At 43.5% G+C, this 27,881-nt stretch overlaps 1 protein-coding gene across 4 annotated transcripts in view; it reads left to right on the forward strand.

Annotated features, from left to right (window-relative positions):
- MOCOS (molybdenum cofactor sulfurase) overlaps positions 1-27,881 on the forward strand; it is a 60,406-nt gene that overhangs the window by 20,993 nt on the left and 11,532 nt on the right. For 3 of the 4 annotated variants that reach the window (XM_045065519.1, XM_004752345.3, XM_045065520.1), the window contains exons 7-13: positions 3,044-3,160; positions 4,016-4,474; positions 11,038-11,200; positions 15,929-16,004; positions 17,136-17,257; positions 20,718-20,823; positions 23,631-23,769. In XM_045065519.1, coding sequence (XP_044921454.1) covers positions 3,044-3,160; positions 4,016-4,474; positions 11,038-11,200; positions 15,929-16,004; positions 17,136-17,257; positions 20,718-20,823; positions 23,631-23,769 — 1,182 coding nt within the window. The remainder of the gene's footprint in view (positions 1-3,043; positions 3,161-4,015; positions 4,475-11,037; positions 11,201-15,928; positions 16,005-17,135; positions 17,258-20,717; positions 20,824-23,630; positions 23,770-27,881) is intronic. The other variant, XR_006602094.1, reaches the window with a different exon arrangement.

Consider the following 27,881-nt stretch of genomic DNA (forward strand, 5'->3'; position numbering starts at 1 on the left):
ACGGGGCCCAGTAGGAAGCAAGGGCTCAGTAAGCACTGAGTGTGAGGGCACCTGCGGCAGGGTGGGGTGGGGTGGGGCGCGGCTCCCATGCTGCACTGTGGTGGGCGGCTCTCTCGCCCTCCCTGGATGCCGTGCTCATCCTGGCGCTGAAACCACACCTTCCACCTGGCCGGGATCCCGCAGGTGATCTTGAATCTTGGTGGGTTTGTGACTTGCTCATAACCAGGAGAAGGCCACAGAAAGGGATACTGTGTGGCAGAAAAGGCAGTGCCACATCAGCATTATTCCTTGGGACATCCACTTTTGGGTCCCAGGTTACCATGCAAGAAGGTCTACCCTGGGGCTGCCATGCTCTGAGGAAGCCCGCCTCATGGAGAGGCCAAGCACAGGCCCTCTGGTGGCAGTCCTGTTGTGAGCCCTCCTGGCTGGGACGCTAGACACACACCCGACGCATTAAGTGAGTCTCCAGATGACTCCAACTCCCAGACAGCACGTCACTCCCAGCCTTGGCATCTTCCCAGATGAGACTTGGGAAATCATGGAAAAGAGTCAGGCATCTCCTCCGCTCTTTCCAAATTTCCGACCTACTACAGCTGTGAGCACAAAAAAATGGTTATGATTTTGTTCTACCAAGTTTGGTGGCCTGCTTAGCAGCAGTGGTAACGGAGACTGTAAATGTGGGGTAAGGGGGTTGGGGGGTGAGCACAGGAGATTTCCAATTCCAGTTGGCAGGGGTTGGGGTGCGGTGGGGAGGGAGAGTCCCTAGCAGCTGCCCTTTGAATGGAGGCCACCGGACTCTGGAGATGGAGTTGGCCTGACCCCGTGGTGTGGCCTGGTCTCCGCACAGAGAGCCAGGGAACGCCTGAATTTCATTAGCAGGTCCCCACGCCACTCAGCTGTTTGCCCAAGGTAAAGGAGCAGAGTTGTTTTCCTGAGGCCCCTTAGTTCAACCCCGAGAATGGCTTCTTCTCACTCTGACAGTCCAGGGGAGAGAGCTCAGGTGAAGACAGCCATGGTCTCACCAGTGTGGGAGGTCCCATTGCTGTGCACAGTCCGGCAGGAGCGCGAGCCGGCGTGTGGTGAGCTGTGTCTGCGGAGGGGGCCTGTGGCTCCTGGCTGCCTCTAGCCACCCTGCATTGTGGATTCCCAGGGACAGAAGCTTCAAAGTTTTGCCCAGCTGGGCAAGCTGTGTTTGTTTTCCTGAATGCAATTAAGCGACTTGCCGAGTTTAGCCAGTCATCTGGGCTGAGGACCCTCAAGGGGCTCCCAGACACGTGGGAGAATGGAACCCGACCCACAGCCGGGTAAATATCCTCCATGTGAGCCCTCCCTTTGAGCCCTGAGTGAATACAGATCACTTCCCAGAGCCTTCAGGAGACAGGAAAGAGCCTTGAGACTTCTGGATTGAACAGCAGTTCTGTGATTCAACCCAAAGTAAGGGACATTATGGAAAGCAAATGGATAAGACACAGTGTCAACACAGTCATGTTTGTAGCCCAGGCTGTGAACCAGACAGGGCAGCTCTGAGTGGTAGCTCTGTGGGGACTGCTCTGTGATCAGCCTTGGGGCAGAAGATGCCAAGGAGCCGTCCCACATCCGGGCCACTCGGATTTTATTCTTATGAATCTCCCTTGGAACATGGGGGCTCTTTGAAACAAACAGACCTAAGCAGGGTCGGGCCTGGTTAGTACTTGGATGGGAACAAACAGACCAACAACAAACCAACTAGTTTATTATTTTTTTTTATTGAGATAATGTTGATATATAATATTGTATTAATTTCGGGTGTACAACATAATTATCTTATATATATATACATATATATATATATATAATCTGAAATGATTACTGCTGTTTAAGTCTAGTTAACATCCATCACTATACATGGCTCATTTTTTTCGTGTGATGACAAATTTTAAGACTTACTCTCTTAGCAACTTTCAAGTACATGTAACACAGCATCAGTAACTAGAGTTACCATGCTCTACATTACATCCCTGAGACTTATTTATCTTATAACTAGAAGTTCGTACCTTTTGACCACCTTTACCCATTTTGCTCTCCATCGCTGACAGCCACCAGTCTGTTCTCTGTATCTGGGAGTTTGATTTTTTTTTTTTTTGGTTCCACATATAAATGATATGATATAGTATTTATCTTTCTGTGTCTAGCTTACTTCTCTTAAAATCATGTCCTTGAGGTCCATCCATGTTGTCACAAATGACAGGATTTTCTTGTGTTTTTTTATGACTGAAATACACACACACACACACACACACACACACAGTTTCTTTATCCATTCATCCTTTGATAGATACTTACATTGTTTCTATGTCTTGGCTACTGTAAGTAACACTGTGGTGAAGTAGGGGGAGCATATCATTTCAAGATAGTATTTTCACTTTCTTCAGATTAATACTCAGAAGTGGGATTGCTGGATCACATGGTAGTTCTATTTTTAATTTTTTGAGGACCCTTCATAATGTTCTCCATAGTGGCTGCAACAATGTACATTCCCACTGAGATTGCACAAGGGCTCCCTTTCTCTACAGTGTTTGCAATACTTGTTATTTCTTGCTTTCTCAATAATAGCCATTATAATAAGTATAAGGTGATATCTCATTGATTTGATTTGCATATCCCTGATGAGGAGTGGTGTTGAACATCTTTTCATGTACCTCTTGGCCACTTGTATGTCTGCTTTGGAAAAATGTCTATTCAAATCTTCTGTCCATTTTTAATAGTGTTGTTTGTTGAAATGTGAGCTCCTAACTTGGAATTTGGCCTGAATTTGACATTCTCAGTTTTCTCAGGCATACATTATAATCCATCTGGATAAACTTTAGTTATCAGTGACATTTTGTCAAATGTGTTTAGTAAATCCATGATAGATCAGGGCACTTGGGAGCGAAATTCCAAGCTCAGATTTTCACTTTATTGTTGGGAAAGGGAGGTCCACATCTTGATCTGAAACTCTGTCCCAGGCCATCCGAGTAAAACTGGACATCCTTAACACTGGTCTCATGTCGTATTGAACCCACAGGTGGATAAAATGGCCAGTCTTTACAACATCCACCTGCGAACTGGCTGCTTCTGCAACACTGGGGCCTGCCAGAGGCACCTGGGGATAAGCGACGAGATGGTCAAGAAGCATCTTCAGGTCGGTAATGCTGCTCATCTCCAATGGTGGCCTCTCCACCCTGGAGGCTGGTCTCGTGTCTGGGGTCAGAGATCCCAATCACCCATGAACTGGATTTTACTTAAAAAGAGAGAGGAAGACCCAGTGACCCCAGCTCTTTGGGTGACTGACCTGGGTTCAGCACTGGGGCAGGTGGTTGGCCTGAGAAGCGACGGATCCTGGGTAGCCCCGCTTGGAGAGTTTCGGGGACTTCTTGCCTTCCTTTCCCCTCCTCCCAGCAGGAGCACCCAGCCTGCTTTTGGCTTTTGTAGTGGCGTAGGCTGGCCATTTGTATATCTTTTTTTGAAAAATGTCTATTCAAATCTCCTGTCCATTTTTAATAGTATTCTTTGTTGAAATGTGAGCATCTTCACATTTTTCACAAAACAAGAACATCGCTGTCTTGCTTTCTTGTCAAAGAAGGGTTGCAGCCCTCCCTTTGGTTCTGAGAGAGCTTGAGGGAGTCACCAGCAGGTGTTTCTCCTGTGTCAGCTCTGGGGAGACCAAGAAGCTGACCCATCCTGCTTCCTAAACTTTGGTTTGTCTTGCTGGGTCAGTGGGTTGTCATGATGTGTGGCTCTGGGTAAATGCCTTCCATGCAGTATTTCTTTTAAACTTTTTAAACAATCCATTGAGATTGGTATTGACCTCAGTTTGCGCCTGAGCAAAGCGAGATTCACAAGGGAGTCCTCGTGCTTAGCGGAGCAGGGCTCAGACACACAGCATGTGTTACTCTTACTGTTTCTTCTCCTGGGTTAAGTTTCTTCTCCAAAATGATTTCAGATTTATCCATGTGGAATGAGTCACCCTAGCTGACTTATTTTCCTTTTATCCTAGGCCGGTCATGTCTGTGGAGACGATGTGGACATCATAGATGGGCAGCCTACAGGGTCTGTGAGGATTTCCTTTGGATACATGTCTACACTTGAGGATGCCCAGGCCTTTCTCAGGTTCATCATAGCAATGCAACTGCACCAGTCTGATGGCCAGCCTCTCCCTCAGACCACCCCTAGGGAGGCTGGAGCTGCGTCAGAGAGCGAGGCTCTGGATGCCAGGCTGATCACTGTGGACACATGTAGTCCCTCACCTCAGGAAGATGTCCGCACAGCCTCCGGGGTTGGCGACGACTCGCCTAGCACTGTGGATGCAGGGGGTTCGTACCCACATACGCCAACAACCACCGGAACCCAGGAGACCCCTCCAGAGAAAGCAGCAGGGGCCCTGCATGGGGGCCTTGGGCCACATGTCATCACCAATCTTTACCTCTACCCAATCAAATCCTGTGCTGCATTTGAGGTAAGGGTTTTCATGGCAGCCCAGTGACCACTTGTTGTTGTTATTGTTGTTTACTTTATACTTTTTTTTTGATTAAGTGAAGAAAAAGGTACAGGAAGTAAAGCAAGTCATGCAGAAAATCAAAATCATATTCAGAGTGCTGTGCCATGGGAGAGGTCATTCTCATTCCACCCTTCTTGGTTGGGGGTGACTTTTGAACTTTTAGAGGTATGCCAGAGATGATCCTGTTTCTGAATGGCGAACACCTAGTTACTCTTAATAATTATGGATATAATTTTCAGTGAATGGGTGTGCTGGTTCCTTGCTGAAGTATTTTACACGCTTTGTCTTGTTCTGTCTTTAAAACAAGATGAGGTACATAGTAATATCATCCCCATTTTATAGATATGGAGCCTGAGAGCTATTGAGGTTAAACAGTTTGTCCAGTCATCAATGATAGAGGAAAGATTTGAATCCAGGTCTGCTGACTCCTTGGGTCAATGTTTTATGTGACTTGTTCTGCTGAGCCCTCCCTGTCCGTATGAACTATGTCCATATGAACTATGGCTTGGTGGTTACATGAGCTGAGAAGTTGGGTTGCCCACCTTGGCTGGCCAGCCAGCCCTGACAGCCCCGTGGTGGCCAAAGTGTGGCTATCTTCCTATGGCCTGTGTGTATCCCAAGTCCCAGGAAAAGGTCCCAGACTCCTGAGCCTCTGGAATTACAGGCTCTTTGGTTCCTGATCAGACATACCATGGTCAGGGCTGTTTGTGGCCTGCTTTTCATGGTTGTCCCATGGGAACCTGTCCTCCAGGCTGAGACCATAAGAAGCAAGTTCTCTTTCACTTCCTAATGGAGGAGGGTGAGGAATCCATATTTCCCGTGTGTGTCAGACTTGTATTTTCACAGACTGCTCATGTTCCATAGGATAGTCACACAGCACAGATACCTGGGTAGGAAGTAGTGTCCCATTTTACAGACAAGGACACTGAGACTCAGTAAGGTTTGCTAAAGCTCTTCTGTCCATCTGCTTATTCAAAAACTGCACACTAAGGACCCGCTAGCTGCCAGGCCTGGGGCCAGCACCTGGTATACATTGATGAGCAAAATGGAACAGGTTCCTTCCCTCAGAGAGTGCAGTATCTCAGAAGAGACAGACACAAGACCAAGTACCACCCGAGTGAATAGAATCATACTGGTGATAAGAGACCATGAAGGCATGAAGGGGGTGCACCAGATACAGCTCTGGCGGACGGATGTCTTAGTCCCTTCAGGCTGCTATAGCAAAGTGCCATCAACTGTGTGGCTTATAAAAAACAGAAATTTATCGCTCATGGTTCTGGAGGCTGCAAGTCCAACATCAAGGTGCTGGCAGATTTGATGTCCAGCAAGGGCTCACTTCCTGGCTCATAGACGGCGTCTTCTTCTTCTTCTTTTTTAAAAATATTTTATTTATTATGTATTTGACAGAGAGAGAGAGAGAGAGTTCACAAGTAGGCAGAGAGGCAGGCAGAGAGAGGGGGGCAAAGCAGGCTCCCTGCTGAGCAGAAAGCCCAATGTGGGACTCCAACCCAGGACCCCGAGATCATGACCTGAGTCGAAGGCAGAGGCTTAACCCTCTGAGCCACCCAGGTGCCCCCAGATGGCGTTTTCTCACTGTGTCCTCACATGGCAAAGGGCCGAGGGAGCTCTCCAGGGCTGCTTTTATAAGATCTTTCATCACCTTCAAGACAGTTCCACTCTCATAACCTAGTCACCTGCAAACGGACTCCTAACCCCCAATGTGAGGGTATTATCTGAGGTTTCTTTAGGCTTTCTGCCTTTGGGGCAGGAATTCCTTAAGAGTGATACTATGCTTTCTCAGTGCATCTCAGAAGGAGACACACTCTGTTCATTTGTGTCAATGCTGGTCAAATTAACTTCATCATTTGCTTAAGATGGGGTCTGCCAGGTTTCTCTACTGTAAAATTCATTAATAAGTAATTAATCAGTATTTTGTGGGGAGATACTTGAGGATATGTAAATATCCTGATCCCTATCAGATTTTATTCACCAGATTTAGCATCTATGGATGACTTTTGCCTAAATCAGTGATTGGTATGATGATTACAAAATGGCAATTTAAGAAATTCTATCATTCTATTTTTATTTATTAGCTGGTATTCTACTGTAGGATAGAAATTTCCTTCTTCCATTTTTATTTATTCATTAATTATTCTTCCTTTTTGTATCTACATGGACCCATGGATTCTGATTTTCCTCAAAAGGTTACAACCCATCATCATCAGTATTTATTTTGATGCCTAAATTGCCACAGACTTGGCCATGGGGAGCTCCGTCAGGTCAGCTCCTGTGTCCTTTCGATATGTCCCTATTATTTCTTGAACATTTCCTTATTCTCTGGTGCAATAATGTGTTCTAGGCTCATTCTGTATGTCCCCTGCCTGAGAAATGGAATGGGTCATTTCATCAAAGGCACTTCACATCTTACATCAGAGAATGATATTGAGAAACTAATACTTGGTCGCCACGTCTGATCCTTGTTCTTTCTCCTATGCCCTCTGTATGTACAGAGCTTAGAAATGTTTGCTGCTGTGACAGATTAGCATAAACTTTTAACAGGACTCATCTGATTAGATTGGGCCCATCTGGGTCATTCAGGAAGCTCTCTCCATTGTAAGGTCCTCAACTTTAATTGCACCTACAAGTCCCTTTGGCCTAATCCCAGAGATTAGGATGTGGACATGTTTAGGATGACCATTAATCTGTCCACCACTATATATGTATGTGTTAAGACTTTTGGGATACACAACATACACGTGTGCATACACACATCTATATTTCTTTCTTTTCTTTTTTTTTTTTTTAAGAGTTTTATTTATTTAGGGCACTTAAGTGGCTCAGTTGGTTAAACCACTGCCTTTGGCTTGGTCATGATCCCGGACTCCTGGTATCGATTCCCGCATCGGGCTCCCAGCTCCACGGGGAGACTGCTTCTCTCTCTGACCTTCTCCCTTCTCATGCTCTCTCTCTCTCTCTCTCTCAAATAAATAAATAAAATCTTTGAAAAAAAATTTTTATTTATTTATTTGACAGAGAGAGAGAGAGTGAGCACAAGCAGAGGGAGCAGCAGGGAGAAGGAGAGGGAGAAGCAGAGTCCCCAGTGATCGGGAAGCCCAATGCGGGACTTGATCCCAGGACCCTAGCATCATGACCTGAACTGAAGATAGCCACTTAACTGACTGAGCCACCCAGGCATCTTGTCTGTATCAATCAATCAATCTATCATCTATTGATCTGTCATCTCTCTCTGTCAGCTAGCCATGCTCCCGATTTCCCACGAACACCTCCACCTTCAATCCGATACCACACGTGGGGGTTTGGTTACAGAAGGAGTTGAACATGAGTACCCCCGCTGCTGCCGCTGAAGGCTCAGCCCCACACATGTCAGTTCCCGCCTCCCTCAGGAAGAAGAAAGGGGGAAAAGGGAAGCCAGCACATTAAATTTTTAGAGGAAAAAGTAAAAGATAGAAAATTATAGACCCATTTCAACCAGTAGGCGAAGAACAGTGAAGAGTCTGAGGTTTGCCCTCCTTTTACACTAACCAGCTAGCCTGCCCCAGTGTTCTCAATGCTGACAAAAACCACGAGACTCCTGGGTCCGAGACAAAGGACTTTATTACTCACAGAACAACAGGCAGCATGAGCTTCATGTTTGTGTTACTTCCCTGTGCCCCGTGTGTCCCAAGAGGAGATACAGAGGGGCCCAGGTGGATGGTGTGCCCTTGGCTCAGCAGCCCCTGCCCCAGGGAACCATACTCATCATGGGCTGCAAGCAGACGTGCCTTGCTGTTGCTCGGGAGGAAGACGTCATACTACTGCACTGTGAGCACACCTGCTCTCCTGCCTGAGGCTTGTACTCACTGTATTTACTTGTATTTACACAAACATACTCAGAAAGGGAGTCTGGAACATAGGGCAGTTTGGCTTCTGCTCCTTACAACAGACATGCAGAAACAAGAGACATGAAGATCGTCTCCCAGTAATACATTGTCTTCTAAAAAGTTACTTGTAATTCAAAACACGTTTTCCTATAGAAAGAAGGATGGTGGTTTCTGGGTTTTCCTATAGAAATAATAATGATTAACAATAAACAAACAAACAAACAAACAAATAAGAAATAATGATGGTGGTTTCCGGGCTTACCCGAAAAGGCTTATATAGACCATTATAGTGCAGAGATTGAGTGTTGGACCAACAGAAGCAGCTATAGTCTGTAGGAGACTATTTGATAATGTGAGAAAAATTAAAGAGAGAGGTAAAAGGATTAACACCTATGGATCATATGATATATTTTAGTTGCTTTACATTTTATATTTCATTTTAGCTTTGAGCCCATACTATGAGAAAATCCTACATGTGACAAAGCCAAGACTCAGGAAGGTTAGGAAGTTGTTCAAAGCTACTAACAGTTGAGGTGGGATTTAACCCAGGTCTGTCAGTCTGCAGAGTACCCCCACCTCTCAACACACATTTCCACTGTCTGAATACAGGGCTCACCCTGCTTAAGGTGAAACTTACCCTGACATTCGTCCTCCTTGGGTTCTGTGCCTTCCCCCTGCTCCCTGCAGCTCCTCTCCTTCATGTTCCACGGAGCCCCAGTCTTCCTTGAAGTCTCTCACTGGAAGACCCACCCCCAAATGCTCCTTGATTAAAAATTGCATCCTTTTCTTCATTACCTGCTGTTGAAGTTTTCATATTCTTTTGGGTAGCTGAATTGAGTGCTCAGAGGAAAACAGTTGGATGAAATTGATTCGCAGGTCAAGAATGATGGTCTCGTCGTTGGGTGATGGATATTGGGGAGGGTATGTGCTATGGTGAGTGCTGTGAAGTATGTAAGCCTGATGATTCACAGACCCCTGGGGCAAATAATACATAATAGGCTAATTAAAAAAATAATGATTGTCTCTTAACTACTTCAAAAGCATGTTTTTCACCTTTGCCTGTTCTTTTCTTCACTGGAGACCTGGTTCCAGAAGAGCCCTCTCTGATGGGGCTACTGGCCATGTGCTGTGGCATGCAGCGCTGTTAGTAACTAAGCTGTGGACAAAACTCCTGTGAAGACTTGGCCGTACTTCACTGAAATGTCATTAGCTTTTCCCTAATGCCCTTTTTCTGTTGCAGGATCTCATCCCAGATGTCGTATTATATTTAGAGGTCATGTCTCCTTAAGCTTCTGTGGGCTGTACCGGTTTCTCAGACTTTCCTTGTTCTTGATGACCTTGACAGTTTTGAGGAGTACTGGTCAGGTATTTTTTAGCATGTCCCTCAATTTGGGTTTGTCTGATGTCTTTCTCATGATTAGACTGGGCCTACAGGTTTTTCTGGGGAGGAGAACCACAGAGGCAAAGTGCTAATCTCATCATATCAAATATCACATATCATATCATATCATAGTACATACTATCAACATGACTTATCACTGTTGATACTAATTAACCCCGATCATCTGGTTGAGAGAGTATTTACCAGGTTTGTTCCCTCTAAAGTTTCTGCTCCATCTCCTTTCCATACTGAAGTCTTTGGAAGCAAGTCAGTCAGTGTTGCCTATGTGTAAGGGGTAGGGAGTTACCCTCCTCCTCTTTGAGGAGGGCAGTGTCTATATCAATTATTTGAGGTTCTTCCACATGGGAGATTTCACTTTTCTTACTTATATATTTGGGTATTTATTTATTATTTATTCAATCATGTATTTTTTTCAGTATTGACTCCTGAATATGTATTTTGTATGTTGAGCTATAATACAGTACTATATCATTATTCTTGTTTTTGCTCAAATTGTTCCAGTTCTGGCCAGCAGGCATGCTTTCAGCTGACTCCTGCATCCCTTTGACATACTCCCATCATTTTGTTTTTTTGAGTATTTCCTTACTTTTCTACCACCACCAGATGCTCCTGATCCAGCCCTAGAATCAAGCGTTTCTCCAGTTTTTTTTTTTTTTTTTTAATTGGAGAATGGGATGGAATGCAAGAGCTATCTGGGCAGTGGGTGTAATTTATATTTTAATTTTGTAGAAATATGAAGAGTTCAGGGAAACTTATGCACTTAAAGTGGATCAGCTCAGTGACCATGCCAGTATAGTTGTAGTTTGTGCGAGACATATGTCTATAGTATGAGGGTACACCTGTACAGCATTCACCACTGTGGGAGGATAGAAAGTGAGAGTGATGGAAGTCAGTGGGGAAGGGAGATTTGAGATGGGGTGGAGTGAAGACTTACTTTCCATGCACATTCTTGTTTTCTCTGAATGCTGCTCTGTGCATGCACAGTACCCATTTAAAAGACAGGCTGGAGAAGAGATGGGTAGGAAGTGGATCTGGAGGTTAATGGAAGGTATCCAGCTCTCACAATGTCTCCTTTGCATTGTCTTCTTTGCTTTCCTTTCCTTTCTTCCTTCATTTCCTCCTTCAAGAGTATGAGCTGAATTCCTGAAGTCCATCTGTACTTGCGTAACAACTGTGCAATAATGTGAAGACCGTTTTTGAGGAGCCCTGCCCTAAAATACACTTACTTGTTCCTTTAGGTGACCAAGTGGCCTCTAGGAAATCAAGGGCTGCTGTATGACCGGAGTTGGATGGTTGTGAACCACAATGGTGTGTGCCTGAGTCAGAAGCAGGAGCCCCGGCTCTGCCTGATCCAGCCCTTCATTGACCTGCAGCAAAAGGTCATGGTCATCAAAGCCAAAGGTGTGAAAACTGGGTTCATTTCCCCAAATCGACTCTCAAGAGCGTTTTTACTCCTATGAAAGTAAAATAATAGGTTTTTCTCTATTGGATATTGAAATAATCCTGAAGGGAGTGAAATGTTGTCTAAGAAACAACACAAAGATCTTGGTCTGTGTTTTGAGAAATCTTTGGAGAGAGGTAAAGATCTGACAGTTCACTTAGAAAATAAAGGAATATAAAATTTGAAATGATATGTCTTTTCACTCACATTCCCTTTATTTCAATCAGTTGTCATAATACATACTCAAGCTTTAATTCTTCCTTGTTGAGTTTTTGTTATGAACTAACATATATAAAAGTATAGATCAGCTCTTTCCAATGGAACTTTATGTGATGATGAAAATGTTCAGTATCTATATTGTCCCAGTTGGTAGCCACTGATTACATGTGGCTATGGAACACATGAAATGTGGCTGGTGGGACGTGTACAGGTCAATAGTTTTTTGGTATAGTCACAAGATTGTGCAACCATCACCACAGTCAACTTTAGAACATTTTCATCACCATAAAAGAGAAACTTCATAGCTATTAGTAGTCACTCCCCATTGCCAGCCTCATCCCTGGCCCCTGGCAAACACCGATTGAATCTGTTTCTATGGATTTGCCTATTCTGGATGTTTCGTGTAAATGGAATCACACGGTATATGACTTGACTGGTTTCTTTTGCTTAGCACCATCTTTTCGAGGGTCGTCTATATTTTTGGAATAATATGCCATTGCACGGATACGCCATTTTGAAAAACCCATTTAGTAGTTGTTGGATATTTAGGTTGTTTCCACTTTTTGGCTATTAGAAGTCGTGCTGCTGTGAACATTTGTGTACAAGTTTTCATGTGGCCTTATGTTTTCCAGTCTCTTGGGGATGTACCTAGAAGTAGAATTGCTGGCTCATGTAGGAACTGTATGTTTAGCATTTCTGAGGTGGCTGCATCACCATTTTACATTCCTACCAGCAATACATGCTGGGTCTAATCTCCCCATGTCCTCATTTTCTGGGTTTTTTGTTGTTGTTGTTATTTTCTGTTGTTGATTTGCAGTAGTCATTGTAGTGGGTGTGTAGTGGTAACTCTGCTGCTTTGATTCACATTTCCTTAATGACTAATGGTGTTGACTATCTTTTCTTGTGTTTATGACTATCTTTTCTTGTGTTTGCTGGCCATCTGTATATCTTCTTCAGAAAAATATCTATTCACATTCTTTGCTTATTTATTCTTGAATTATTGAGTTGTGAGTGACTTTTCTGTATTCTGTATATAAGTCTCTTTTCAGATCTATGATTTTCAAGTATTTTCTCTCATTGTGTAGATTGTCTTTTTATCCTCTTGGTGGCTTGATTTTACTTTTAACCTGTCTGCCTATATCACTATGAGTTGGTTCATGCTTTTTTATCCATTTTGACAATCTCTATATTTTTATTGGTGTGTCCTGTTGGGATTTTGATTGTAAAATCATGTATTTTGTAGTCATATATTTGTAATCATATTTTGATTGTATTACCATATATTAATTTCAAAAGAATTTATATCATATAATATTGAGTCTTTTATTTATAATAGTGTCTCTCTCCATTTAAGACTTCTTTAAGTACTCAAAATTTTAATATTTTCCAGAAACTTTTATACTTGTTTTTGCTATGTAATAATTTTTTTTGAAAGAATGCATTAATTTATTTTTGAGTGTGTGAAAGAGGAGAGAGAAAGAATAGGGAGAGGTAGAGATGGAATGTTAAGGAGGCTGTGCACTGGGTGTTAATGTGGGGCTCAGTTTCACCACCCTGAGACAATGATCTGAGCCTAAATCAAGAGTCAGATACTTAATAGACTGAGCCACCCAGGCATCCAGCTATGTAATAGTTTATTGGAATATTTTTAATATTATCTTTTTTCTTTTAAATATTTTAATTGGTTATTAATGCGTATGGAAAACTATTGATTTTTGTATATTAATGTTTTACCTTGTACTTTTTCTGAATTCCTGTTAGTTTTATTAGTTGAGCTGAATATTTCCTTACATATTCTGTATAAATAAGCATATTGTCTTCTAATAATGATAGTTTCATATCTTTCTTTCTAATTTTAATTACTCTTCTTTCTTTTTCTTATCTTATTGCATTGGCTTAGGCTGCTTGTATAATGGTAAAGCAGTGTGGGAAAGATATCCTTCTTCATTACTGATCTGAATAGAATACTTTAAAAAGTTTCAAAAATAAGAATGATGCTTACTAAGGTTTTTGATAGATTGGTTTTACCAGGCTGAAATAGTTCTTATTTAGCCAAATGATGACTAATAGTCAATCCTTTTTGAATGCTTTTTCTGCATCTCTTGGTTATCCTTTTTTTTTTCCTATAGCCTATTAGTGTGATGTCTTACTTTAGTAGATTGTCTAGTACTAAATTATCCTTGGACCCTTGTAGGGGAAACACTACTTGGCTTTTTGAAACATTGATGGATTTGGTTTATTAATATTTTGTTTAGTATTTTTGTACCTATTTATTGGTGAAATTGATACATCACCTTCTTTTACTGTACTTTTCTTATTTAAGTTCAGGTATCCAGGATATTAACATCCAAAAACCATTGAGTGGATTGCTTCTCTTTCTTTCTATTGTCTGAAGCATATATATATATATATATATATATATATATATATAATGATTATATAGAGTTTATTCCAGAATATAAAGAGTGGGAAAGAGAAAGAAAACAAATACCAATATCTTCCACTTCAGATTAGCAGCACTTTGTGAAGTGGTGTGATGTCCCCTTCCATCAGGGATAAGATATTCTGCTCACTTGCAGGGCACTCCCACACTGTGAGAGGACTAAGGGCATCCTTCGGCAATGCGTGACAACACAAATTGAATAACAAACACCAAAACAAGACATTATAATGCTTTCATGCATGTGACCTGTCATTCCCAAAGATTTTAGGCATATTGAGCCCAGAGATCAGGCTCTCCAATTTCTCTGTATCTCTGAGTTGAGCACAGAGCTTAGTATATATGTAATGAACTTATTTCCCATGAACTTTGTTGGGGTCCCTTGAATTCAATTCATGCATGGATCCCAGATTTTGTTGCCTTAACCAGAGGCCTATAATGACCTTTAGAAGGCAACTGAGCGCCAAAGACTCTGAGTGATTTATTTAGAGCCTTGTGTAAGGATAGAAAGAGGCTGAGTACAGGCCCCCCACTGGCTGCCCAGGGAGTGTCCTTATCCACATGCTGTCCTCCCTGCTCTGGTTACTTCCTTATAACCAGTGTTCCAAGCTCCCTTGACTGCTCTCCCCTGTGGTTGCATACCTGGCATTGTGATGTTCTTCCATGCACACACTTTTGACACGGCAGCGTCTGTAATTACTCAGCACAGCTTAGTCCTTCTCTAAAATTCAGGAACATTCTGGATTAGTCCTTCCTCTGGCTTTCCTCACACAGGGACAAGAGTATGTAACTGGGAAAAAAAAAAAAGAGTATGTAACTGGCTGTGCAAGTGCAAGTTGTGGAGGAGCAGGGGACATAGTTCATGGAATACTTAGTACTCAAATTATTGTTTCTCTGTCTTTGTCATGGTGAAAACCCTGTTATGATGGTCAGGGCCTGAGGATCAGATATGATCCAAAGCTCGGGATATGCCCATTTGTTGTGCTCTGTGTGATGGAGAAGGACTGGGATGGGCAGGGATGAAGGCATGCATGACATACGCTTGCCTGAGGGATAGGTTGGGTCATGCTGGTGAGCAGTATGACCAGCAGTAGTGTGGAGAGGGCTGGAGGGCACAGGTGGGTCACACAGGAGGAGCTTCTGCTTCTAGTGTCCACAAAGTGGGGACTGCCACACATTCTACTCAGGTGTCTTGGCTTCATGCCTTTTCCTGGACTCTAAGGACTCATGGGGGACAAGGACTACAGAATAACAGAGGACCTCAGCAGTTCCAGCCTTTACCAGAGGTCTTTCCCTCCTTCGTGGCACTGGATCAGTTTCCTCTTGTTTCATCCATGTATTTCAGTGTGATTTTATTTAAAGAATAAATGGCACTTTTGCTGGGTAATGATAGGTCATGAGTGTTAACTGTTACTATTCCTGAAACTGTTACATACATATGCTTTATACTCCTCCATACTTATGCAAGTAACTATAAAAAAGCTTCCTAACCCCACTGATATGATAACAGTTTTATGCCTCTCTGTCAATCTATCTATCTATCTATCTATTCATCCATCTCTCTTTCCAGATAATGATGATTGATACAGGAGTCCAATTTGAGGCTGTCTCCCAGGGGCTATTGAGAATTAACACTCTATGCTTATATCTTTACAGAATGAGCCTTCATACCTGCCTATTTCTAAAGGACTTAAGGTAGATTAGAAAACAATGATCTTGAGATGTGGAGTCGTCCAGAGGTAGCAAAACCTTCTAAGGGATATATAGTGTTCCAGCTACTGTGGATGTGACTGACCAAGGGCAAAGTCTTTTATGAGAAGGCTATTTGCTGTACATAATGTTGGTGGTCATGATCATGCAAAAGAGAATCTCTGTGTTATAAAGAGATTTCCAAGATCTGGCCAATTATTTGATCCAACCAATTTTCAGAGTCATTACAATTCTTGTATATTTCATGATAATGGCCTTTCACTTAAATAGTTGACTCTTTTTGCCTGCTAATAAATCTGTCTCTAACCTCTTTCACTAGGGATGGAGCCTATAGAGGTGCCTCTTGAGGAAAATGAACAGGCTCAGGTTTGCCAAAGCAAGGTCTGTGCGGACAGGTGAGACTCTACAGCAGGTGAAAATCTCAGGTCTGTTTGCAGGTGGCACAGAGGGGGAAAAGAGGAAAGCCCTGTAGATTGGTCCCCTGCTGCACCTGCCCATCCAGTTGACTGCCCCTTTCCCCTCATGAACTCCCCTCTGACCACACTGCCCCTCTCTGTTCTTCAAACTTACCAAACATGCACCTTCCTCAGGATGCCAGCAGAGAGAGAAATGTAGCCATTTAGGGATACCTGCTGTTTTTTATGATGCTCATTCCTGGTTGTACATTTCATTTAGCTACATTTGAGAGAAATACTATTTTCTGGCTAATAAAGAGGTGGTTAGGCATCTTCTGCTCAGAACCTCTGATTGATGACAATGGACTTTGATGCAGTGTCTCAAAGCATTGGAGGGAAAGTGCAACTAGATGAGGTTTCCTTCTACACTTCCCTTTCCAGACACAGGTTGGCAGCTGTTTGATCCAGTAAAAATGAAGGATATGACAAGTTTTCCCTTCTATCTTGTAATCCCAATGTAAGTTATTAGCAACTTTGCATTATAAATTCTGGTGATGTGTAGATTTTTAAAATAATTTTTAAAATTTTGAATTCTTTAAATTTTATTTTAAAAGTCTCTAAGATTGCAGAGTTAAAAACAAAAAGCTGGATCAATAGATGTACTTCTATTGGTAACTTGAAGGCATAGCATTCTTTTCACAAACCAAACCCATTATTCCTGGCGGCGGTCTGGCCACGAGAGAAAAATACGAGTCAGACCCATAATAAAAATCCAGAAGATATGTCTGGGTTCCAGTCCTTCTTAAAGCAAAGCACCACTCTAGAAGTTCTCAAATTCTAAGCTCTGTGGTATTCAGTGGCTATAATCAATATAAACAAGGTCTTTCAAGATGAACTTCTAAAACTTTTTATCTGATCTGAAAGCTTTGCCCAAGCCCCAGCCCTCAGGTCTCCCCACAGCTTCTTGGGCACACCGTCACTTTAGGCTTCTCTCTGGGGGGATGCAATATCATATTACATTATATTTATTACACTGTATTATATTTTGCAATCTAATGTTTTTGCTATTTGGAATATTATTTAAAGGAATACTAAGTAATATTCACTCCCCTCTTTTTTCTTCTCCCCCAGGGTAAATACTTACAACTGTGGAGAAAAAATTTCGAGCTGGTTGTCAAGGTTTTTTGGCCGACCATGTCAATTGATCAAACAAAGTTCAGACTTTCAAAGAAGTGCAAAGATACGGGGCAAAGGTATCACCCTTGGGGTTGGTTCTTAGGGGAGAGGCACTTGGGTTTGCCCTGGCATACACCCAAATCAGTGCATGGAATGGATTTACATGGTGACTCGCTCATACGCAGAAAGCAGGGTAACTGCAGGTGGTCTTCAGAATGACCCCGAGGAGGGGAGGTGGGCTTCCAGCCAGGTGCTCTGCCCAACAGGCACTCTGTCTCAGTCCTCCCTGTTTAGAAGCACAGTTTCATTGTGTTAGAGAAAGACATTGGTAACTTGCTATGTCCTCAGATGGTATGCGGGGACAAGAGGACCTGGTTTCTAGTCTCATGGCAGTGAGAGTTGGACAAGCCTTGAACCTCATGGTGTCTCAGCTGGTGTAGATCCCAACACCTTCCCCTTGGAAAAGTGTTGGCAAAAGAGCTGTTGTTAGCTGAAGTGAGGCAGCAGAGAAGAAAGTATCTGAAGGTTTACATCCAATGTGGAAAGAAGAGATCATTTTTGGGTGTCTGCTCATGCATCACTCAGGGAAGCCTTGCTTGATGGCTCTCCTTAGAACCAGAGTCCATACCTGAACCTCTTTAGTTCATTCCCTGTTTTATTTTTCTGTGTGGTACTTGTCCCATCCGAGAAGCCATGCCTTTTACTCAGTAGTTCTGTTTATGAGATTGTGCTGGATTGTAAGGTCTGAGACAGGAATTTTGTACGCTTTGTTCAGTCCTGGGGCCCAGAGCAGCATCTGGCACATAGTAGTTGCTCAATAAATACTAGATGCATGGAAGGATAGGTGAGTCATCGCCATACTATCGATCTGTGTAGGGATGCCCCAGCTTAGTGATTAGCTCCCAGAGAGACTGGCTTGTAATCCGAGTAGCATTTTGACAGTATGGGGACTGGGGACTGGATGGAGGACCTGCATAAGTGAAACTGTGAATCTCTGACAACATATGGTGGAGAGAGGATTCAAGGGATGTAATCTACTTGCACTTTTAGAAGTGTTGGCAATTTGTCATGTCAAAAGTTGTTCAAAAAATTTGAGTTGCTGTGTGATGGAGAAGGGGAATAAATGTATGCTCCTCTTATTGAGGAGGGGAGCTGGCGGTGTCTGGGCATGGGGGAGCTTAGAGACATGATGAAAGGGGAGAGAGAAATGGGCAGTTCTGTGAGCAGGGACATGCAAGGAGTGGGCCTCAACAGGACCAGGGCCACCATAGAAATGAGCTGATGGAATAAACTCTGATCATTCCTAGTGCCTCCTGTCTACCTGGGGCTCAGCTTGATCCTCAGGAGGATGGCTAGAATCATGAAATGGGTTGTGGTCCTTTGAGATCTAAGTTTACAGGCAATGGCTTACTGGTAGACAGTGACACTAACATAAAGGTCATAATAAAGATCTCTTCCAAGGGCACGGGTGTGGAGGAGGCATCCTCTACACCTGGAGTGAGTTGCGGAGGGCTTCAGGGAGGAGGGAACTTGGGAGCTGCATCTTAACATGAGATAAGAGTTTTCTAGGCAGAGAGAGGCACGAAGGTTAGTCCGGAGCAGAATGGCAGGGCTTGGCATTTCATGGGCCCAGTGAAGGATTTAGGAGGGTTGAAAGTGGGTAGGGGTACCCTGGGCCAGAGCTGGGGAGAAGAGATGACTGTTTGGCTGAAGAGTCAATGAGAACTATCTTGTGTTGGGGGCACTCAGTGAAGAACTCTGAGCTGAGGAGTTTCGTGATGCCACATGTGTTAGAAAGAGTCTTGGCACCATGTGACGGCTGCATCAGAGGGCGGGGTGAGTGGAGCACAGGGCAGGAGGGGAGGCAGGAGGTGGCAGTGAATGTCCTAGGGGGAGATGGGGACCTGGCTGAGGCGAAGGTAGGTGCAGAGGGAAGTCTGTCCCCTACATGATACAGTGCCAGGGAGCGTCAGCTGGAGAATGTTAAACTTCACGGATGCCATTATGGTAGAGAAGTCTCTGACAGGCTAGGGCTTTGAACATTTTTAGGTTGGTACACCTGAGAGGAACTTTTTTAGAGTTACCCTACTTCCTTTTACATTTTTAAATTGTCCATCTAAATTGACCAGTAGAATCTCAATATTTTGTATTTTGATCCTCAAGTATTCATTTAAAAAGGTATGTATGAGCATACTTCTTTTAATTGGTCAGAAATTTTATTTCTTTCCTTTCCCTTCTTCAACTTGTATTCCCTTTGACTTCCTTGACATAATTTTATTTTATTGTTATATATTTCATACCTGAAAATCTTTCCTTGGGGCACCTGGGTGGCTCAGATGGTTATGCGTCTGCCTTCGGCTCAGGTCATGATCTCAGGGTCTGGGATCGAGCCCTGCATCATCTGGGTCTCTGCTCAGCAGGGCTTTGTTCCCCCATTCCCCCGCCTACTTGTGATCTCTGTCTGTCAAATAAATAAATAAAATCTTAAAAAAAAAAAAACAGAGTGTTCTAAGAGCTCATTTTCTTTCTGTTTCTGAGAGATTTGAGTGATGCTTAGAACATTTTTATTATTTCCAGGGCACCATTTTTTTCCTTTGTAGAAATAGTGTCTTCTTTTTAAAAATGCAAGCTAACGGAAGCATGATTCATTTGCATTCCAAGAAAACAGGTCTTCTTTTTAAATTTACTTCAACTTTTTATTGAGGTGTAAGTGACATCTAACATTATATTAGTTTCAGATGTACAGCATGATGACTTGATATTTGTATATATAGAGAAACGATCACCATGATAAGTCTGGTTAAATCTGTCACCATATTTAGTTACACATTTTTTTCTCGTGATGAGAATTTTTAAGATTTATTCTCTTAGCAACTTTCAAATATGTTGTACAGTGTTATTAACTACAGTCACCATGGTGTACATTATATCCCCATGATGTATTTATTTTATAACTAGTAGCTTATATCTTTTGATTCCATTTACCCATCTTGCCCACCCCTATCCCCTGCCGCTGGTAACCACCTGTCTGTTCTCTGTATCTGCGTTTGTTTTCTTTTCTTTTCTGGTTTTTTGTTTGTTTGTTTGTTTCAGATTCCACATACAGTGAGCTCATACAGCATCTCTAACTTATTTCAGTTAGTGTAATGCCTTCAAGGTCCATCCCTGTTGTCACAAATGGCAAGACTTCATTTTTTTAAAAAAGATTTTATTTATTTATTCATTTTAGAGAGAGAGAGAGGCGGAGCAGAGGGGAATGGAGAGAATTGCCAGTAGAGAGATGCTGGCCTCCATCGCATGACACTGAGACCATGACCTGAGCCAAAACTAAGAGTCGGGTGCTTAACCAACTGCATCACCCAAGCGCCCCAAGATTTCATTCCTTTTTATAGCTGAGTAATATTGGTGTGTGTGTGTGTGTGTGTGTGTGTGTGTCTGTGTGTCTGTGTGTATGTGCATGTGCGGTTATCACATCTTCTTTATCCACTCATCCATCGAAGGATACTTACACTGTTTAAAATACTCTGTCACTTTTAGATCAGTCTGCTGGTGCAACAGCCACCCTTTCTCTGGTGAACGAAGCACAGTATTTGCTGATAAACAGATCTAGTGTGCTGGAGCTCTGGCAGCAGTTAAACGCCAGGTAAGGTCCTTTGCCTGGGGAACAGCAGACAGATGTAACCCCTTGACTCTGGGAGTGAGCCTGGCACCCTGCTGGGGAGTCCTGGAGTCCCGCTGAGAGACGGGGGCCCTGGGAAATCACAAAGCCCTTTGGTCCAGTTCCCACGTCTCTCCTGATGCCTTCATGGTGCTTAGTCAACCCCAATTCTTATTTTTCAATCATTCTATTTCTTCACATTTGTTGTAATTGAATTGGACTTGACCCAATTTCATTTCAGGCCCACCCTCCCACTACTCCCTGTCCCCTAGGAGCCTTGCCCTACTTCCACAGTCATTTTGAGTGGAAAGAAGGGTGATTATGGGAGCTTTTAGAGTTGTAGCTCTAGAAGCTGTTTGCCTGTATTGTCATACAGAACCGGCACCACTGCCTGTCTATGCTCACCCAGTGATTTCCAAGGGCCCTGGCGTGTTAGAGGGTCACCTCTAGAAAGGGTTCATTCAACCCTCTTCATTGTTCTTTAAAGGACATTGAAGTCCCAAGGGAATCAGACCATTAGGGAGAAAAAATCAGCCCATTACTATGTGAGAGCTGGGACCAGCTGCTTGTCCTTAGTCCATCGGCCAGGAGAGCTGTGCCCACGCCTGTCATCACAAGCTGGGGATCCTGTGACTCACATGCCCTGTGGTCCTGTGTGCATGCTCATAAGCATGTATTGATACAGCTTAATAAAAATGACACAGATGCACTGTTTGTAGTAATTCCTCTTTATAGCCTTTGGTAAAACCACACAACAGAGTTCCCTGGCCATGGCCCAGCTCGCCTTCCTTGGGTACAGAAGTTTGATGCAGTGGCAGGTCCCCGGCTGTTCACAAAGCTGTTCTGGCACCGTGTGACACTCCTCCCCAGGTCCCTAGAGCCCTGGAGAGAGCAGGGCAGTGGTCGTCTGGGATTTGTGGTGTGCAAAACTAGGAGGTAGAGACAGGCTTGCTGCATCCTGGTTCCTACCAGGAGGGGGACCATACTTCCTGGTTGAATGTAGGGCTGGGGAGCAGGAAGTGGGTGGGGCGGGGAGGAGCGAGGAGGACCAGCCTGTTTCTAGAACCTGGGAGGGTCGCTTGGGACTCTCTGGTTGGTGTCTCTGTTCTACTTTCAAATTTGATAGACTCTATAATCCATATGCTGACCACAATAGCTTTTGAACATCAAGTTTTTCCTTTTACAAAGCACAGAAGGAGGGTTTGTAACTTGGAAGGTAAATCCAGAATCAAAGGATTTTAGGACTGGAAAGTGTGAGCCCTTGCATTTCAGATGAGGAAACCATCCTACTCTTTGGTCATGGGAGTCACACGCAGTATCAAAACTAGATGGGGTTCTCCTGGCTCCTGGCTTTTCACACACCATTCCCTGCTCGGGGAGGGGATGGCGATGTGGCCTTATCCTCCACCAGAGCCTTTCAGGTTCTGTTTCCAGGGAAAATGCCACTCCTACTTAAGAATTCTGCCCCACCCCCCAACTTAAAAAAGATTTTGTTACTGAAGCACAACAAAGCACAAAAATCGTAAGCCCATAGCTCAGTGAATTTTTACAGATGTATATGCCCATTTAACCACCACCCAGATCAAGTAGAGAATATTCCTAGTAAACCACGAATCTTCCTCGTATCCCCTTCTAGTCAGTCCTGCCAAAGGTCACTGGTATTCTGATTTTGTTCACCACAGTTTCACCTGTTCTCGAACCTGATATAACGGGATCGTACAGTGTGTTTTTTTTTGTTGAAATTTTCAGAGGCTTTTTTTTTTTTTTCCCAGTGCTTTTTCCCTTGGGGGAAGGGGTGCTTGGAGGCTCAGAAAGTCATTTCATGGGGCCTCATGGCAGTAAAGAAAAATTGTAAACAAGAGTTACAAAAATTTAAATTAAATTTCATTAAAATAGCTAATAAAATTAGTTATTTTAACTAATATGCTAGTTAAAACTGCAAACAGGCTGGAAGCTAGGAAGTGAATTTGTTTTTATTGAGCTATAATCAACATACACTATTACATTAGCTTCAGATATATGATATAATGATTCAATATTTATATATATTGAGAAACAATCCCCACAATAAGTTTGCTTAACATCTGCCCCCATATGTAGTTGATAATTCTTTTTCTTGTGATGGGAGCTTTTAAGATTTTTCTCTTAGCAACTTCCAAATATGCAGCACAGTGTTAATAACTATAGTCATCATGCTGTAGGTTACATCCCTGTGACGTAGGTATTTTATGACTGGAAGCTTGTATCTTTCGACTCCCTTCACCCATTTTGCCTGCCCCCCCCCCCCGCCTCTGGTAACCACCAGTCTGTCCTCTGTGGGGAATGTACTTGCTGTTGCTTTGTGATGTTCTAATATCCAAAAAGAGTATGAGCTCTTGGAACATTATAGATCCTTGGTAATTAAGCCTATTGATGCTCCCTAAACGCCTCGTCCAGACTCACCCTGTAGAATGGATATTTATATAGAAGTTGGTTTACTTGATCCCCGTTCACTTGGTTTCCAGAGTCGTTCATCTCTTCAGCTAAGATCTACTCATCCTTGCCACCAGTTCTAGGAGGCCTGTCCATGGAGGTGAGACTATCTCCCAGGGGACACCCTCAAGGTCTGTTTAACAGATGGGTGTTCTGTTGGCCTTCCACTTGTGGTAGAAGCTTGTTCTGATCATCTAGGCTTCAGGCCAGAGGACAGTTGGTGAAGTCAGGCATCGAGTGCTAGAAATGTTGGATAATTACAACAGTGCAATTATCCACTCCTCCCCATTCCCCCCCCCCATTTGATATGTCTTAAACAGTGATGAGAATGGAAAGGAGGAATTATTCTCAATGGAAGACCTCATCTCACGGTTCCGTGCCAATATTATTACCAACGGAACAAGGGCTTTTGAAGAAGAGAAGTGGGATGAGATTTCAATTGGTTCCTTGCATTTCCAGGTGAGCTGGGGAAAGTTCAGTTCCTTCCTCAAGGGTTGCGAATGGAAACTGACCTCTATTCGAGGCCAGGAGGGTGGTAGGCGGGACTGGCTTTGACTCTGCCCCGCCAAACTTCAGCAGGTGAGTGTGTGACATCGCATTCTGGAGCTCCCTCTGGAAGGACCCAGGGCTTATTCCCCACGAAGGTGGCAGTGGTCCCTTCCATGGGGCAGAGAAAATATGTAGTGTACTGGTGATCGCAGGCTCAGTGCCTCCTCACCATATCACTGTGTTTAGGCTTAAACTCTGTTTTCTTAGAATGCTTGTGTCTGTGAGAACTTTATCCTCTTGGAACCTGTTGGACTTTCCTGACGTCAGGGGCTTGTGGCGGAAGATCCAGACACCTGATGTTCCCTTAGTGCCCACGGCCACTTCACCTTCTTCCCTCACTCTGCCTTCTGGCCTTGCCAGCCCTTGTGGAGGAGCTCGTCGTCAAAGACAAAGCCATGGCCTGCCCTCTCTACCCAGCCTCTGAGCTCCCCAAATCATGTGGGATGGGAGGAAGTCTTAGGCTAAAACCTGCATTCTTCCTTGGAGCCGATGAGGGCCCCTGAAACCTGAGTCCTCTGACTTCTCCGGTGTCTGGGAGCTTACCAGCCCTCCCCCGCCTGCCACAGGGCCCTTCTCTCCATTTCCTAAACGTGCCATGCTTCCTGTCTCAGTGCCTTTGCTCCTGCTGTCCCTCCTGCCCAGCATGCTCTTCCTGCAGCCATTTAGGGCCTCCACTCAGATGTCCCCTCCTTGGGAAGGTTCAACTCTGCATGGCACCTCTGTATGCCTTCAGAGCACACAAGGTGGGGTGGCCCAAGTATGTTTTGTTTCCTGCTGTCCCTCTAAAGCCCAGAATAGTCCTGGTCTCAGGACTCAACATGCTCAGGAGCTGTTGAGAGAACGAGTAGCCAGGAAAGATAAGGAAGAGCTAGGGACGGAAGAATGGGTCATCTGCAGGGAATGTGCTCTGTTCTTAGTGGGGGGGTGAAACTATTGTGATAGGAGTGTTATTATTTGATGGTATAAGTGGCTGTCACTTGTGTCCCGGCTCTGCATTTGGAAGGAACAGCACTGTAATACCCAGAAAAGCAGGAAACAAGCACCAAAATCTTTACTGAAGAACGTCAGAGGTCTGAGGTTTTAGAGGGCAGTCGAATTGCGTGGCACAAAAAAGTCCTAAAGAATTTCTTTTATCCATTTAACTCCCCAAAGTTCCTCTTATCCTGGCAGCCACTCCCCCTTGAAGAAAGCAATCTCTTCTCTGTCTGACATTCACTCCCATAGACCTGTCTCTGGCACCAACCTTCCCCCCTCCTGCCCCCCTCATCCCTGCCTCCCGACCTCCTCTTCTCCTTCTGATTTCCCATTGCTGTGTCCCTGCTGTGTCTTTAAGACACTTGCTCTCGTATCCTGCCTGATACCAGACCGGCATTAATCTATGGTGTTTGAGAAATGGAGAGAAGGAGGGAGAAATAAAGGAAGAAAAGAAGAAAGCGAAAGAACTTGAACTAGCTTCCTTTCACGGTCACAATGAGTCCTGAAAACAAGAACACCTGTGCCTCTTCAGGTACTCGGGGACAGAAATACAGGAAAGAGTCTTTTTTTTTTTTTTTTGTAGGCCTCAAATCTTTATTTTTTCTCTCCCTCCTCCTCTCTCTCCTCACCTCTGTGCGCATGCCCCACATCTATGAATCTTGTGTGGGAACACCATTTCATCGCTTTCCCTCCTGTTTGTTAACTGTGTCCATCATTCCAGAGTGTGCATACCGTTCCTGAATGAAGCAGCAGACTAGAAGGATTACAAAATTTACATAACGAGGACTGACAATTCTGAGCCTTTGATTAGAAAATCTAAGGTGTTTCTTGCTTACTCTCTTAGCCAAGGACCAATCTGTTTGCCTTTTGGCATTTTAGTAGTAATTTTAGATATTCACGTCTTTCTCCTTATCCTGGGTGACCTTACAATAAATGGAATGTTACTAATAAGTATGACAAGACCGTAGGTATGAGTAGGGTGACCCCACATCCCTCCTAATCCTCAATTCTCCCCAATAAAGGAGATAATACTCCAGACTAAGAATTTTATGTTTCTACCTCCTCCATTTCTCTTGGCTATTTGTGTTCTTACATTTTTTTTTTTAATTAACATAGAATGTATTATTTGCATCACGGATACAGGTCTGTGAATCATCAGGCTTACACACTTCACAGGGCTCACCATAGCATATACCATCTCCAAAGTCCGTCACCCAGCCACCCTATTCCTGCCCCCACCCCCAAGCAACCCTCAGTTTGTTTCATGAGATCAAGAGTCTTTTATGGTTTATCTCCCTCCCCAGTCCCATCTTGTTTTATTTTTTCCCTCCCTACCCGCTATGGCCCCCAACCCTGCCTCTCAAGTTTATAGGAAAGAGTCTTTAAGAAACTTTCCTGAGATGCTTTTCTTTTTTTTTTTTTTTAGGTCACTGCTTTTAATAAACATTAATAAAAGTAAAAATATGCCAGCCCTTTGACCTAATAACTTTCACTGGCAGAAGTCTATTTCATAAAATACTGTCATACAAGCGTGCAGAGCAGTATTACAATCTTGCTTATTGTAGTGCTTTTATAAATACGGAAAACTGGAGGACATCCTGTGTATCTACAAAAGGGAGATTGGTTAAATAAGTTGTGCTATATTTATACAATGTAGTTTTGTGTAGGCACTAAAAAGTAGCAACTGTAGTTAGTACTGTGTCTTCTAAAAACTAACTGCTTAAAAGACGTTTGCCGATGCTAGTACTAAAGCGGAGGCTGTTGGCAATGCAAAAGATTTAGCACATCTCCTTTAGAAAGTAATTTTTCCCTGGGGATCATCAAGTCATTAAAACTTTGATACCTGTTGCCTTTATCTTTAGGGTAAATTGAGAATCTCATTTAAAGAGCCCGACGCTAAAAAAATGTTAAATGGCAAAGAAGTTTGTGTGGATTAAGACCTTTATCACATATCAGTGACAAGAGCAAAGAATTAGAAACTGTTTACATGGCTTCATAGCATAATGGGGAACATCAGTCCCCAGGAATGCCAGGCATCATGGCAAAGCCCAAGAATGGGGTCGTCTCTGAGTACAGACATAGGAGGGCGTCTAATATGAATTGTGAAGTCATGCCAACAGGGAGGGCATGGGGTGGCCTCTAAGAGTCCAGGGAGTGTCCTGCTGTAAGCCAGAGTCAAACTTACAGCCTTGCTAGCAGCTGCTTGCCTCTGGGGACAGAGAGGGAGGCCACTGCTGAGTGCTTTCTTTCCTAATTCTTTTTTTAAAGATTTTATTTATTTATTTGAAAGAGAGTGAGAAAGCACACGCAGCAGGGAGCAGCAGGCAGAGGGAGAGGAAGAAGCGGGCTCCCTATCAGGCAGGGAGTCCCCTGCTGGGCTCAGTTCTGCTACCCCAGACCCCAGGATCATGACCTGAGCTGAAGGCAGATGTTTCACCAACTGAACCACCCAAGAGCTCCTCTTTTAATTCTTAAAACTTCTGTATCATTTGAGTTATTTTTCAAAGAATATGTATCCTTGTAAACAACTTTTTAAAAAAGATTTTATTTATTTATCTGACAGAGAGAGATCACAAGTAGTCAGAGAAGCAGGCAGAGAGAGAGGAGGAAGCAGGCTCCCTGCTGAACAGAGAGCCTGATGTCAGGCTCCATCCCAGGACCCTGGGATCATGACCTAAGCCGAAGGCAGAGGCTTTAACACACTGAGCCACCCGGGCACCCCACTCTAAATAATTAAAAAAAATCCCAATGGATAAAAGAGTACTAGAAAAAAAGCTTAAAAATGACAATGGTTTAAGAAAATTGATTTCTTTGTCTTGGTGTTATAAAGAAGTACCTGGAAAATATCTTTCCTTCTGCCAATTTGAGAAACTGTTTTAAGAGAGAGTCTTTTTACCAAAGTGACAGGATTTTTACTTGAAGTGTTGTCTGTTGGATGGGGCCCCCAGGTCCAGGGCTGGTGGGACATCCCTTCTGTGGGACATCTCTTCTCCTCCTCCTCCTCCTTCTTTCTTCTTCCTCTTGTTGTTATTGTTCTTCTTCTTCTT

The sequence above is a fragment of the Mustela putorius genome, unplaced genomic scaffold, assembly GCF_011764305.1.
Source record: "Mustela putorius furo isolate JIRA1106 unplaced genomic scaffold, ASM1176430v1.1 tig00003858_pilon_pilon_pilon, whole genome shotgun sequence".
NCBI lineage: Eukaryota > Metazoa > Chordata > Mammalia > Carnivora > Mustelidae > Mustela > Mustela putorius.